Source organism: Pocillopora damicornis, chromosome 11 (assembly GCF_964200805.1).
Source record: "Pocillopora damicornis chromosome 11, jaPocDami1.2, whole genome shotgun sequence".
In the NCBI taxonomy this organism is placed as follows: Eukaryota; Metazoa; Cnidaria; class Anthozoa; order Scleractinia; family Pocilloporidae; genus Pocillopora; species Pocillopora damicornis.
Genome location: NC_142680.1, coordinates 7,704,191 through 7,715,912, shown reverse-complemented (window position 1 = coordinate 7,715,912; position 11,722 = coordinate 7,704,191). Strand labels below are relative to the sequence as shown.

Below are 11,722 nucleotides of genomic sequence, written 5' to 3'. Positions count from 1 at the left end.
GGATGTTAGATTATTATTAGGTTTCACTTTGCCGAATACAAAACCCTCGTCTTCATTGGCTGATTTTCCGCAAAAGAAAAGATTTGAACTTTGACTTAGTTACTTAAAACAACGACTCTGATTGGCAAATTTTTATTGTTTTATTTCAAAACTTAGCGCTGATTGGCCGCTTTCAGTTCGAGACGTCACTCATCTCCGCTGGCGTTTGTTGATCGGTGGCCTTTTGTTCTCACCGGGGGTGAGGAGTGGCTCTGTAAAAACGAAGAGAGGTTGCTTCTCTTCTGCAGTCGCACTTTGGATCTACAACGCGATATGAGATCCATTTTATTCGTGTTGTTGGCCACAGGGGCATTTGCGGGTACGTGATTTTATCGCTTTCATTTTACTTCAAGAAGGTTTTATTCTTTGACAATCAGATCAGGATTTTGTACTCAAAATACCGAGCTGTATCAATTTTACATCTTTCTCGATTGCAGCATTTGCCTGCGTGTGCACTATTTCGACATGATTTGGAAATTTTTTTGCTCGGTCGATTTCGCTCCTTCTGTATTCTTAGTTGCTGTTGCCCCTTAAATCACTGAGACGTAGATCGATTTGGAAACAAAATGCTGTCAAATTGTCAAAATTTGCCCTTGTACTGAGGGAAGTTCGGGTAAAATTTGCCCGAGCAAGCTAAGAACACGAAATCCATGGATACCTCGGGGGCACATCGGTTCTTTATCGTGTCGCTCTAGTTCTGTCCCGAAAGAACTTAAGAGAAAAGATCTATGTTAAATGCTGGAGGGACACAGAAAAATTATTGGCGATTGTTCTTTTTATCTTTGGTTGATCTTGTTTCAGGTTCTCCTGAATCGTTTATTGTTCCTTATGTTTTCTATTATGTCACAGCATCTCTGTTCCTCAGGGAGCTCGATGCCTTGATTAACGTGTTACTTCTGTACATTTCTTACAGCGCCCAGGTCTCTTCATAGAGATAGGCCGCCGGAATGCGACAAAAGTAAGTAATGATAAGATTTTCTGAGTTAAAATTATCTTTGTCTCGAATTAAATTTAAGCGAAGTTATCGAGCCTCGAGAAGTGAACGTGTTCGAAAATGGCAGATTGCCACGGTATTCTGATCAGTGGGATTTTGCCTTTTGAGATTACAAGGTCCTGTCATGTAACTTTACAATCATTATAACGTATTTTTTTGTCAACCTTGCGTTTTCCCCTTGCATAATTCTGAGTCATGGGACTCTCGCGGTGGAAAAAAAAAAAATCCGGAAATGACATCGAATCTCCGACGGACTTGTTGACAATCAATTCCACAGAATGCATGGGGTTTGATTGGCTTGCAGCACGCTGGAAGCACGCTTGGGACAGTGGCAAATGTCACGGGGCACGTGTGTTGTGTTACATGTTTTGCCCTCTTTCCAGATTGATTGACCTTTCTTTCTGCTTCTCTTTTACAAAGGGTCGAACAGATTTCACCATTTAAAGGAATTTCCTTACAACTATGAAGGAGAAACAATAAGTAGTGTCACAGGCGCGTCCTCTGCCCGCTCAGGGTTGAAAATCCGCGCACGATGTGTCGTCAAGTCTGTTGCACCATGTCAGCATGTCTTGAAGGTAAGTTTTTTTTATAGACCCTCGAAACTCGATGCTTGGTGATTGATAGGGGTATATTTGCTCTTCAATCACGAGGTTGTTTTTGTTTCGGAAGATAGCTCTTTATGAAAACTAGTCAACCTTGATAAGACCACCATAATCAAAGAAAGCAATCTTGTAGTCAATCGTCAGTTTTAGAATAATTTGCAAAGTGATTTTGGTTTCGTGTGAAATGCTGCTTTCCTTGGTTATTGGATATAAATTTTATCCAATCCTATAGTAGCCCCTCTTTCCGGTCTCATCTCACCTTCTAATCCACTGTTAGACTCATTCCTTTTGACTAATGAGGTTCTCAGTTCTCATAACTTCGTAAAAGTTTTGACCTATGCTGACAAAATCGCTTTCTTTGATGATATAAAATGTTAACTAGCCGCAGCGCTTTCCCAAACATTTCGTGTTATTCTACGTGCTCGGTTATTCCTGGGGTAAATCTTTCGGACTTTACAAGATACAAAGAGACGTAGCGAAGGGAATCTGCGTGTTTTCATAAGACGTGATGTTGCTAATCAGCTTATTGGTCTACAAAATGAATACTTTCTTGGAGATTAGGCATAAAAACGACTATCCTTTTTTCCCTCGACTCTTGCTTCGCACAATTTATTTTGCCTCTTGTAGTGCGTCAAGCTTCCCCGCCCCCATCCCACCCTACGAGGATGAAAATTGAATATTGATTCTGTCGTTTCAATGTGCAAATTTTGGCATCCCTTCTCTTAAAGCATTTCCCTTTCTTTATTACGTAACGTTTCAAGTTATTTAGTGTTACTGATACATTGTGTGAATGGTTAATTTACCTCAACCTGGCGGTATGCAGAAGCCTAGTGGATAATCTATGGATTTTAATTCTTCGGAGCTATTGTTTTACAAAACATGGCATCATTTAAAGAAGAGAATTGGCAATGGCTAAATTTTTTTTCGATTGCTAGTGTGTGTCCACGGCCAGTCTAAAACAGGGTAGTAATGGCGTTTTCTAATCAGTTAAATTGGTAAAAGTTATTTGCTTGTAATAGAAGACGAAAATTGAGACAGTTTATCCATGATGAGGTCAGAGGTGTAGGAATCATGTTAATGAAAACCGGGCTAACCGGTCCAAAGTCGAGTTTCACAAGATTATTTTTAGCTGGTTTTGAAAGACTGCGCGTGAGAAAGCGCGCGAGAGAATTGAGAACCTACTAGAATCTTACTTTTTATGTCGCATAAACTTGTCTACGCATTGAATATTTCGATCTGGAAATACCCTAGAGGATTTCTGTGGCCATTAGATAGACTCGAGTGTTTTTTTCTTATTTACCGTCACCTTCAGACTGAAAATGCATCGAGTACTAAAATTCCCCGTATCGGAAACCTGCAGCATTATGTGATGAAAGGATGAGGTTGACAGGAATCGATTTTCAACATTCACTGATCATACAATTGCAGAAAACTTATGCTTAGCTTAGCGAAAATTAAAATACTTTTGTTTTCATCGGTAAGAGCGAATGTAACTGTGGGAGAAACGCAACAAATGGAAGTCTAGGGGATTTATTACGCAGCTAACTGCATGTCGAGTCAGATTACATCCGGCGTTTTGATAAAAAAGATAATTATAATGCTCATTTGTGTCTGATTTCTTCAAGGTTCAATGTTCAGTTTGTGGTGATATCCAATTTTAAGTCATATCCTGTATGCAATCGGACCTTCCACAAACATATCGCTTCCCGTAAGAATTTTGACCTTGGAAAAGCGCCTAGGCAAAGAAATGTAGATTCCACTAAACCGCAGCACGAAACTTGTTGCTGAAAGACTAAACAAGAACTGTGTAATCCATATTCTTAAGTAACCAATGACCACCTCGAAGGTTTTCAAGTCTTGAAATAGTTCATTACAAGCAAAGCGGAAATCTCACGAAAGTTGGCGAGCAATATGTTAAAAAAACATTCCTCACACTTGAGACCCGAGTAGTCATGTGCTTCTTTTGTTGGTTTAGGATAAGGTTTTTTATTTCCTTCTCAAACTGTGACCAATCAATTGCCCGATGAAACAGCTGTATATCAGCGTACCGTCACCTCCCACTCAACGACGCTGAAACGCGAGAAAATTGGGAAAAAACCTTTTTAAGAGTGCACTTTGTACCCCCAAAATTCCCTCATATTCACCATCTTGCGTGCCAGACCGCCTCTTCGACGAATTCCTCACGTTTTCCTTTGGTGATTAATTGTCATAAAGTTTGCATTGTAATTTGTGGACTTGACTCATATTATCAGACGCTTTCTTCGCGCGTTGAAAATAGCAAAAAATATATTTTTTGGCAACATACTGGAGCATCCAGAAAAATTTTTTTTCCAAGGTGGGTGGGACGGGGGCGGGGGCGTTGGTTTTGGAAAAAAATCAAAATTCAAGGACTAATGTATTCCAGGGTTAGTTTGCTTACGACAACTTATCTCTTACTTTTAACAAAATACAGGGATCTAAAGTTGAAATCCACTTTGCCCACTTATTACAGCCAAAAAAACAAGTTCCTGCTTGAGGTTAAAATCTTGTCAAACCTGTTTATTTTCCAGATCGACACAGTTGAGCTCTGGGAAGCCCAGAGCAAGAACCCAGGTCCCTTGGATTATCAGATATCCCAGGGATCAACAGCTTTTGCTGAAGAGCTTCAAGCTCAAGACCTTGTTTTCAGAATGGATGCGGGACGCATCACAAAGATCCTTGCCCATCCAGAGGAGCCCTCTCACGTCTTGAACATCAAGAGAGGTATCCTCAGTGCATTTCAGGTGCAGTTTGTTGACGACCATGCCACCTTAGAGGAGGTAAGATCTTCATTATGCTGATTCTTACAAACAAGTCACGCTGGAATCGAATCTGACTAAATCTACTTTTCCGTGTTTCTCCCAAATATTTGAAAAGTTAAACTTTCAACGGTGAATTATGTCAGTTTGAATGGGGTGTAAGCTTTTACACGAAACTGCACACCATTAAAGAAATAAATCCTAAGTTGAGTCCTTGCATCACCAAAATCTCATTAGTTATTCTCCTTACTGTCTGCCATACAATTGTTATGACTTTTATTCGGAGAATTAGGTTTTGGATCAAATATTGATCTCTTGAATTACATTCTTCCTAATTCTCATCACTTGCCTGCTTGATATTGTATTCATGTGGTGATGAGAAATTCTATTTTGATCACTCACGAGAGTTGAATAGATAGATTATTGATGCATTTGTAGAGGATGATCCTACCACATCTTTATTGTCAAATTTTTTTACTATCTTTGTATGTGTTTGGCTGATTATTTATCCTTTGGTTGCTCCTCTTGTACTTTCGTTGAATCGATAATGTTGTTTGAAAATATCGACTTCCCGAATGAAAGTTTCTTAGTTGGCCTAAAAGCCTAGAGGACGTCATGGCGCATCTTGTGAAAGGGGCCCTGTTGTCCTTGAGACATATTGTCCCCAAGGCTTCCCTTCTGATTAAACTGTATGTATAAGGGAGATTAACCTTTTCAGTTCTTTGTCTTGTATTTTAGGACGATGTCGTTGGTAAGTGCAAGGTGCGCTACGAGATTAAATCTCGGCATCTGAGCAGACGCCCGAAAGTCGTGTACAAGACACGCAATCTTACTGAGTGCACAGATCGTGCACAGACCGACATCGGCATTCACGTCCTTTCTTACGAAGAAAAGGTAAACAGAGAGGTTCTTCTGTCATTGATTTCAAGAGGTCAAGTAGAATTTAAGGCACTTAGAGACAAGCGCAATCTCGAAAGTCAGAAGGGATTGTTAAGTTCAAATTCAGATCATGATTAAAAGAGGGACAATTTTACGTTACAATAAATATAATCATAGTTAGAGTATAGTCACGATCGTTTCTCAGTTACGTGAGCATATTGGCAAAATGACGATGAAAGTGTGATATGGACTGCATAACAACCGAAGGAATACCGTACGACGTAGAGTGTCTCTTACCGTTATAGTCACGCAATATTTAAGGAAACTTAGAGACGCTTATGGTTTAGCCATGTATTAAATACCCTTTCTTCGACGTAGCATAACCATCTCCTTTGTTTTCAGCCCATCAGCTTACTGCATTCAAATAGTACATGCAAGCTGTACCTGACCGCTAAGAAACGCACCCAGAGGGTAGTGTGTGAAGAGGAACATCTTTTCCGTCCATTCTCTGGTGGTTACAAAAACGCTTCTGGAGCAATTACCAGGACAAGGTAGGAGATATTTTTTGTGATACGAAAATACTTAAGGTACAATGGACTCGTTTTGTTTTGTCTGAGATGTAAAGCTATTCCCAATTTGTGCATGTACTTCAAAATGTACGATTGACAAGAATAGTCAATTTTTCATCTCATAGCTTCTGATTACTTGTACTCTATAAAAAATCCTTCTTCTCTAAAATAAATAAAAAGAATTTTCGAGAGCTGATATATTTTCTTTCCCTTATAGACAGGTTTTGGAATTGCAGTCTATCCTTCCCGCATCTGAAGCTAACGTACCTCTCGGTAGGTGGTTTATTTTGATTTTTGTACTCTCTGTTTTCCAGCTCTGTAATTAGTATGCAATCCTAAGTTCATGCACGGATTTTACGTTAGAAGTTTGTAAACATGAAGTAGATGTGATAGACAGATGCATGAAATCGTGATTGTTGCGATGAAGTTTTCCTTTTTCCTTTATTCAAAACCATTATTAGACGAGCAGACTTCGTTTAAATGGCAACACACATGGTGAAGAATCAAATACTTAAAATAATGCAACTTCAAGAGTAGCGTTCCAAAAGAGAAAACAAAAGCTAATTGTAACAGTCTCCTATCTTAAGCTCTCAATCACGTTTACAAAACATAAATGTGAAAAGTTTAACTTGTGCCTTAAAATTGGACGTCAGGTTTTGCTTTCTAAACAAAATTGATTTCATTACATTTTAGAGGGACTTCGCCCTGTGTCACTGAAGTATGCGCATGCTCAGCCACAGTCTAACCAAGAAGCTATTACTGATGCCTTTTACTTGGCAAGCCGCCTTAGCAAGGAGTCAAAACACTCCACAAAACCTGAGTCGGCCCAGCACTTCTCTAGCCTTGTTTTCAGCATCCGCAAGCTTAGCACGCCAGCCATGGAAACTTTGTGGCAGAAAATCCACAACGAGGAAGATCCTAAAATGCAGTAAGTGTATTTGCTTCTTCGCTACGGGGAAATACGGTCCATTGGCTTGATCTTGAAGTTTCGGCAGCATCGTTAGATAAAGAAATGTCACATGGAAATGCTTTTCAGTGAATTGTAGTTGAGTGATCACACAACTCCAAGCTTATTCATAGAGGCTTTGGCAGCCGTTATCAAATCTCAATAAATTTTTAATTGAATATTCTCCATATTCAGAGGACTTGACTTGCAGGCGTAAGTTTTCTTTTGTAATGTGACAAACTACAGCATGATCACTTTCAGCTTGATGCGAGACTACAAGACAGTGGCTTTTTCATTTTTGTCAGTCGAAGCTTCAGTTACTGAGAAAAAACATGACAATTTCATTTACTGACGTGACCTTTTTTTTTTTCTTTCAGCGAATACTTCTACGATGCTCTGCCTCACTGTGGTACAGGAGGATGCGCAAAGGTCATGAGTAATGCCATCAGGAACAAGCTGGTCAACCATGAGCGTGGTAACATGTTTCTGGCGGGATTGGCTATGGCAGCAAATCCCACAAAGGAAACAATTGAGCACGTGCTAGAGCTGTGTGAGGAGAACCCTGGAAGAACCGCCATGTTGACTCTTGGAACGCTCATTCACAAAGTTTGCGAGAGCAAGCCGCAGGATTGTAATGATCAGGTAAAGGTTGTGATACTGTACCAGTCTGGTAAAAGCTTTAACCCTTTAGTTCCCAGATGTAATAGTCAATTCTCCCCTCCAGCCACTAAATATTTCCTTTTAAACCAATTGCGAGAATTTGGTGTTGGACCAAGACAAAAACTTCTATTTGATATGTTCGAGTATTCTCACTACCTGTTGGCTGGATAACGTAAGGATATCTTAGGGAGAAGTTAGATGTTTATCACTTCTGGGAGTTAAAGGGTTAGAAGATTTATACGCAAATTCTCCGAGCAATTTCAATAAGTTATCATGTAAACAGTTTATGATGACAGACCAGCTTATCAGCTAAGGGGCGTTATTTTGGAATAAGACCATCTTCTCCGGTTTAATTTACTAGGAAAAGTATAGCAGTAAGTTGGGAGAATTATTAAGTGGATCATAGGGATTAAAGGGTTTCAGTTGAGTTTTAAAGCATCCCTCAAAATGTGTATTCTTAGATTAACGTATGCGCAATACTTATATTAAGTTGGTTTCTTTTTTTAGCTTTGGTTGTCCTTATGTTTGCTTTATGCATTTAAACTTTACTGAGACTTAAATGTTATTGAAATATTTTACTTGAAAGCGCGTATTCAGTTACATTTATTGTTATTATGATTATGATGATGATTACAACTATTACTATTATTATTATTATTATTATTATTATGATTACTATCGAAAAGCTTTGATGAAAGAGTTCTGACATAATCAATTTTAATTTTCCTTATAGGATCGAGAAAACCCCATCACAAAGGCTGAAAACTTCTTCCTGTCCCGTCTGGGTCAAGAATGCAAGGGCCAAACACCCGAAGATTTTGAAAACTTTATCATCACCCTGAAAGCTATAGGAAACGCCGGTCGACCTTTAAACGCCGAAAATGTCTTGCTCAAATGTGCCTGGAACTTAGAAGCACCCGTGAACATGAGCATCGCAGCTCTTGAGGCCTTGCGTCGCTTGCCTTGTAGTAAGCAGATGACAGACCAGGTCTTGCAGATCTATGAAGAGTTTAATGTGGATGTCGAGATCCGTATCGCAGCGTATCTTGCCCTCACGAAGTGCCCGAGTCCAGAGGTGTTCAGGAGCATCGCCGAAATCCTAAAGCGTGAAGTGAACAATCAAGTTGGTTCTTTTGTTTGGTCCCACATGACTAACGCCATGGATTCCACTGAGCCAGTTCATGGTCTCCCTCAAGCTGAAATAATGAAAGACGCCCTCAATGGAATGAGGCTTCGAGAGTTCAACTTGAATAGGCTAAGGTTTTCACGTGCCTGGGAAGGTTCATTTTACAGCGGTAAGATCATTTTGCATGTGTGAAGAAGACAGAATTTCTCTCTAGAAAATCAAGCAGATAATTGACGAAAGTAAAGATAGATATCAATCGGATAAACCCTTAACACCCCAATATTGGTATGCATGTTCTCCATATTCTTTATACGTTTTCTATGGAGCTTGCAAAGAGAATTTGTCTAACAATCGAGAGCTTCTTGAGTTTCTGATCATGTCCCTTATTCTCATGAAGTTAATGTTTGATTTAGGGGTGATACTGTGAGGAGAAATTAGATGCTTATCACTCTCAGGAGTTAAAGGTTTAATAGAAGTTGCTCCAATGCCAAATACTCCAAACTAACACGTTCTCAGGCGTTACAGCTGTATAAAGATGAAGGTTCTCAAAACTTTGCTAACTAAACATAATTTCAAGTCTCTTGTGGTTATATTTAACAGATGTCCTGAGGTTCGGTGGATCGGCTCAGAGCCACCTTATTTACCACCCTACCAGTTTCTTCCCACGCAGCGCCATGGTGAACGTCACCGTCGACGTCCTTGGTGCATCCATCAATGTCCTGGAGGCAGGTGCACGTTTCGAAGGGTTTGAGATTCTTATCGAGCAGTTTTTCGGAGAAGACGGCTATTTCCCTGATGACCGCATTATGCAGATGTTCAACCTGAAGCCCCACGAGGAGAGGGATAAGGAAGAGAGAACTGTAAAGACTCACAAACAAAAGAGGAGCTTGAACGAGGACTTACACAAGGTGGAACATAACTTAAACAAATTGCACCGTTTGGTAAGTTCGTGTTTTTTGTTATCAATGTATGAGAAGTAATGTGGTTTCCACTGTTACGACTGTGTATACGGCCACAGTTCTGGTTTTTTTTTTTTGGTTAAAGATTGATTGTAAAATTTTGATGGAAAATAAGGTTTATAATGTTTTCATCGGAAGAAAAGTGAAAAGGAGAAAAAAGCTTGAGGAACTAAGCACATTGTGGTCATGCAGGGTGCATATTAATGTTGAGATTATAATGCTGGCCTGTCAGTTTTCACCCCCTAAGGACGTGTAGAATCGTAAAAAACACATTCAACAAAATGTGATATGAGACGATAGCTTAGAGATTGACTACATCTTAACCCTTTTCACCCTAACATCAGTATGCTTATTCTCCATACGGTTCTTTAACATTTCCTAAAGTGTCGACAAAGAGAATTTGTTTACCGATCAAAAGCTTCTTTCGTTGGTGATCATTTCCTTAATTCTCATGACCCTAATGTGAGAATCAAGGGTGATATTGTAGGGAGAAATTAGATGCTAGTCACTCTAAGGGTTTAAAGGCTTAAGTCCATATACCCAGTTCAGTTTTCTTTTTTTCAATTACTGCGTAGTAGTGCAAATAAAATTGTGCCAATAACATCGACCACTTTTTGTAATGCTTTGTCACCCATCATCTTGTCTAAAGCCTGATCAAACTTTGGATTTTTCATCTCAACTGATTCATATTTCGTTACGTGTTTGTAGATGGATAACCGTAAGCATCATCCTTCTGGGGCTGTTTCTGTGAAGATGTTTGGTAACGAATTGAGACTTCTCAGCTTTGACGACATCAGCTGGTTAAATGACGAAGTAGACAAGATCAACGTGATCGACATATTAATTGCTTTAGCCAAGGGTGGCAAAAAGAGCTTCAGTAAAAGCATGATGTTCTTGGACGCTGAGACTACAGTCCCTACCATCCTCGGTCTGCCGCTTAAAATGAGTGCCAAGGGAACCACAGTGGCCTCTGTAGAACTCGCCGGAAAGTTTGACATCAGGAACATGTTCTGGGGAAAGATGCGGTTTGATATACGTGGCCATGTCAAACCCAGGTAAAATAATTTAGGACAGAGTTTAATGTTTCTGTTACGACGATTGGAGTTTAAAAGTAGATGTGTTTATTTTTGATTACCGAAAGCGTTTTGGTGCACAGAAGATAAACTTAGGATCGGCTTGGTAAACAGCCAAAGAGTTGACCTTAGTTTATTGTATTTACGTATAGATATATACATTTATATATATATATTTATATATACATACATACTATATATATATATATATATATAACTGCAGACTGTACTGGTTCAGCCTTCTGGGCCTCACCAGTGCAGTGCTGATGCCAGGAAGGAGGTGTCAGCACTAAGCTACCCCGAATGATGCCACAGATGTGGTATCATCTAAGCTATATATATATATTTTTCGGATTTTCTCCCATGTTGTCATAGTTAACAACGAAAGGAAGCATAAGAATGAGGGAGTGATAAAAGGGAATTGCTCATCCGACCTGGGAGTAGAAGCCACTCTACCTCAGCCTTACGGTAGTACTGCCATTATGCAGTCTTCTTTCCTTAAGCATGTCTCACTTGTCGATGGCGTTTTTATTTTTCAGTGCTATTGTGGACGTGAGTGGTCGTATGGGAGTGAGTGCAGTGTATGCTGAAGCTGGCGTTCTTGTCAATTCCTCTTTGTACACGGTAACACATCTCAAGGGAAATGCATCCTATGCTCAAGGAGAAATCTTGAAGTTTGAATTGGGTGTCCCAGAGGAGCCTGTTCAGTTTGTCAACGTATCGTAAGTAAAGCCTATTATTATTAATATTATTATTAAGAATATTATCAAAACTAAAATTTTCTTTTCGTTATTTCACTTTTTCGAAACGATATCTAGATTTAATGAGATTGTGGCTAAACAGATCGTGGAAACTTTATTAATTCTAATGATAAACTTTCAAGTGCTTCTCCGTTTTGTGATGCAGTCATCGTGGTAGGAAACGCAATCTTACTTGGTGACGATTGTGGTGCTATATGTTAAGTATTTCTTAATTTTCTTGTAGGTCATCGCTTTTCGTTACTCTCAACAACGAGAAACTAGCTATTGACGGAACACCGAGGAGGATTGAGGTGAGCAGTTAAGGACAGGGCTAATGCATCTTTACCTTTATTTGAGA

At 39.5% G+C, this 11,722-nt stretch overlaps 1 protein-coding gene across 1 annotated transcript in view; it reads left to right on the top strand.

Annotated features, from left to right (window-relative positions):
- Positions 1–215: 215 nt before the first annotated feature.
- LOC113673226 (uncharacterized) overlaps positions 216–11,722 on the top strand; it is a 28,972-nt gene continuing 17,465 nt past the window's right edge. The window contains exons 1-14 of the mRNA XM_027189603.2: positions 216–358; positions 953–997; positions 1,454–1,608; positions 4,185–4,433; positions 5,151–5,306; positions 5,694–5,842; positions 6,078–6,133; positions 6,554–6,788; positions 7,184–7,448; positions 8,200–8,761; positions 9,193–9,533; positions 10,260–10,606; positions 11,164–11,346; positions 11,609–11,675. Of these exons, the coding sequence (XP_027045404.2) occupies positions 313–358; positions 953–997; positions 1,454–1,608; positions 4,185–4,433; positions 5,151–5,306; positions 5,694–5,842; positions 6,078–6,133; positions 6,554–6,788; positions 7,184–7,448; positions 8,200–8,761; positions 9,193–9,533; positions 10,260–10,606; positions 11,164–11,346; positions 11,609–11,675 (2,856 nt within the window). The 5' untranslated portion in view covers positions 216–312. The remainder of the gene's footprint in view (positions 359–952; positions 998–1,453; positions 1,609–4,184; positions 4,434–5,150; positions 5,307–5,693; positions 5,843–6,077; positions 6,134–6,553; positions 6,789–7,183; positions 7,449–8,199; positions 8,762–9,192; positions 9,534–10,259; positions 10,607–11,163; positions 11,347–11,608; positions 11,676–11,722) is intronic.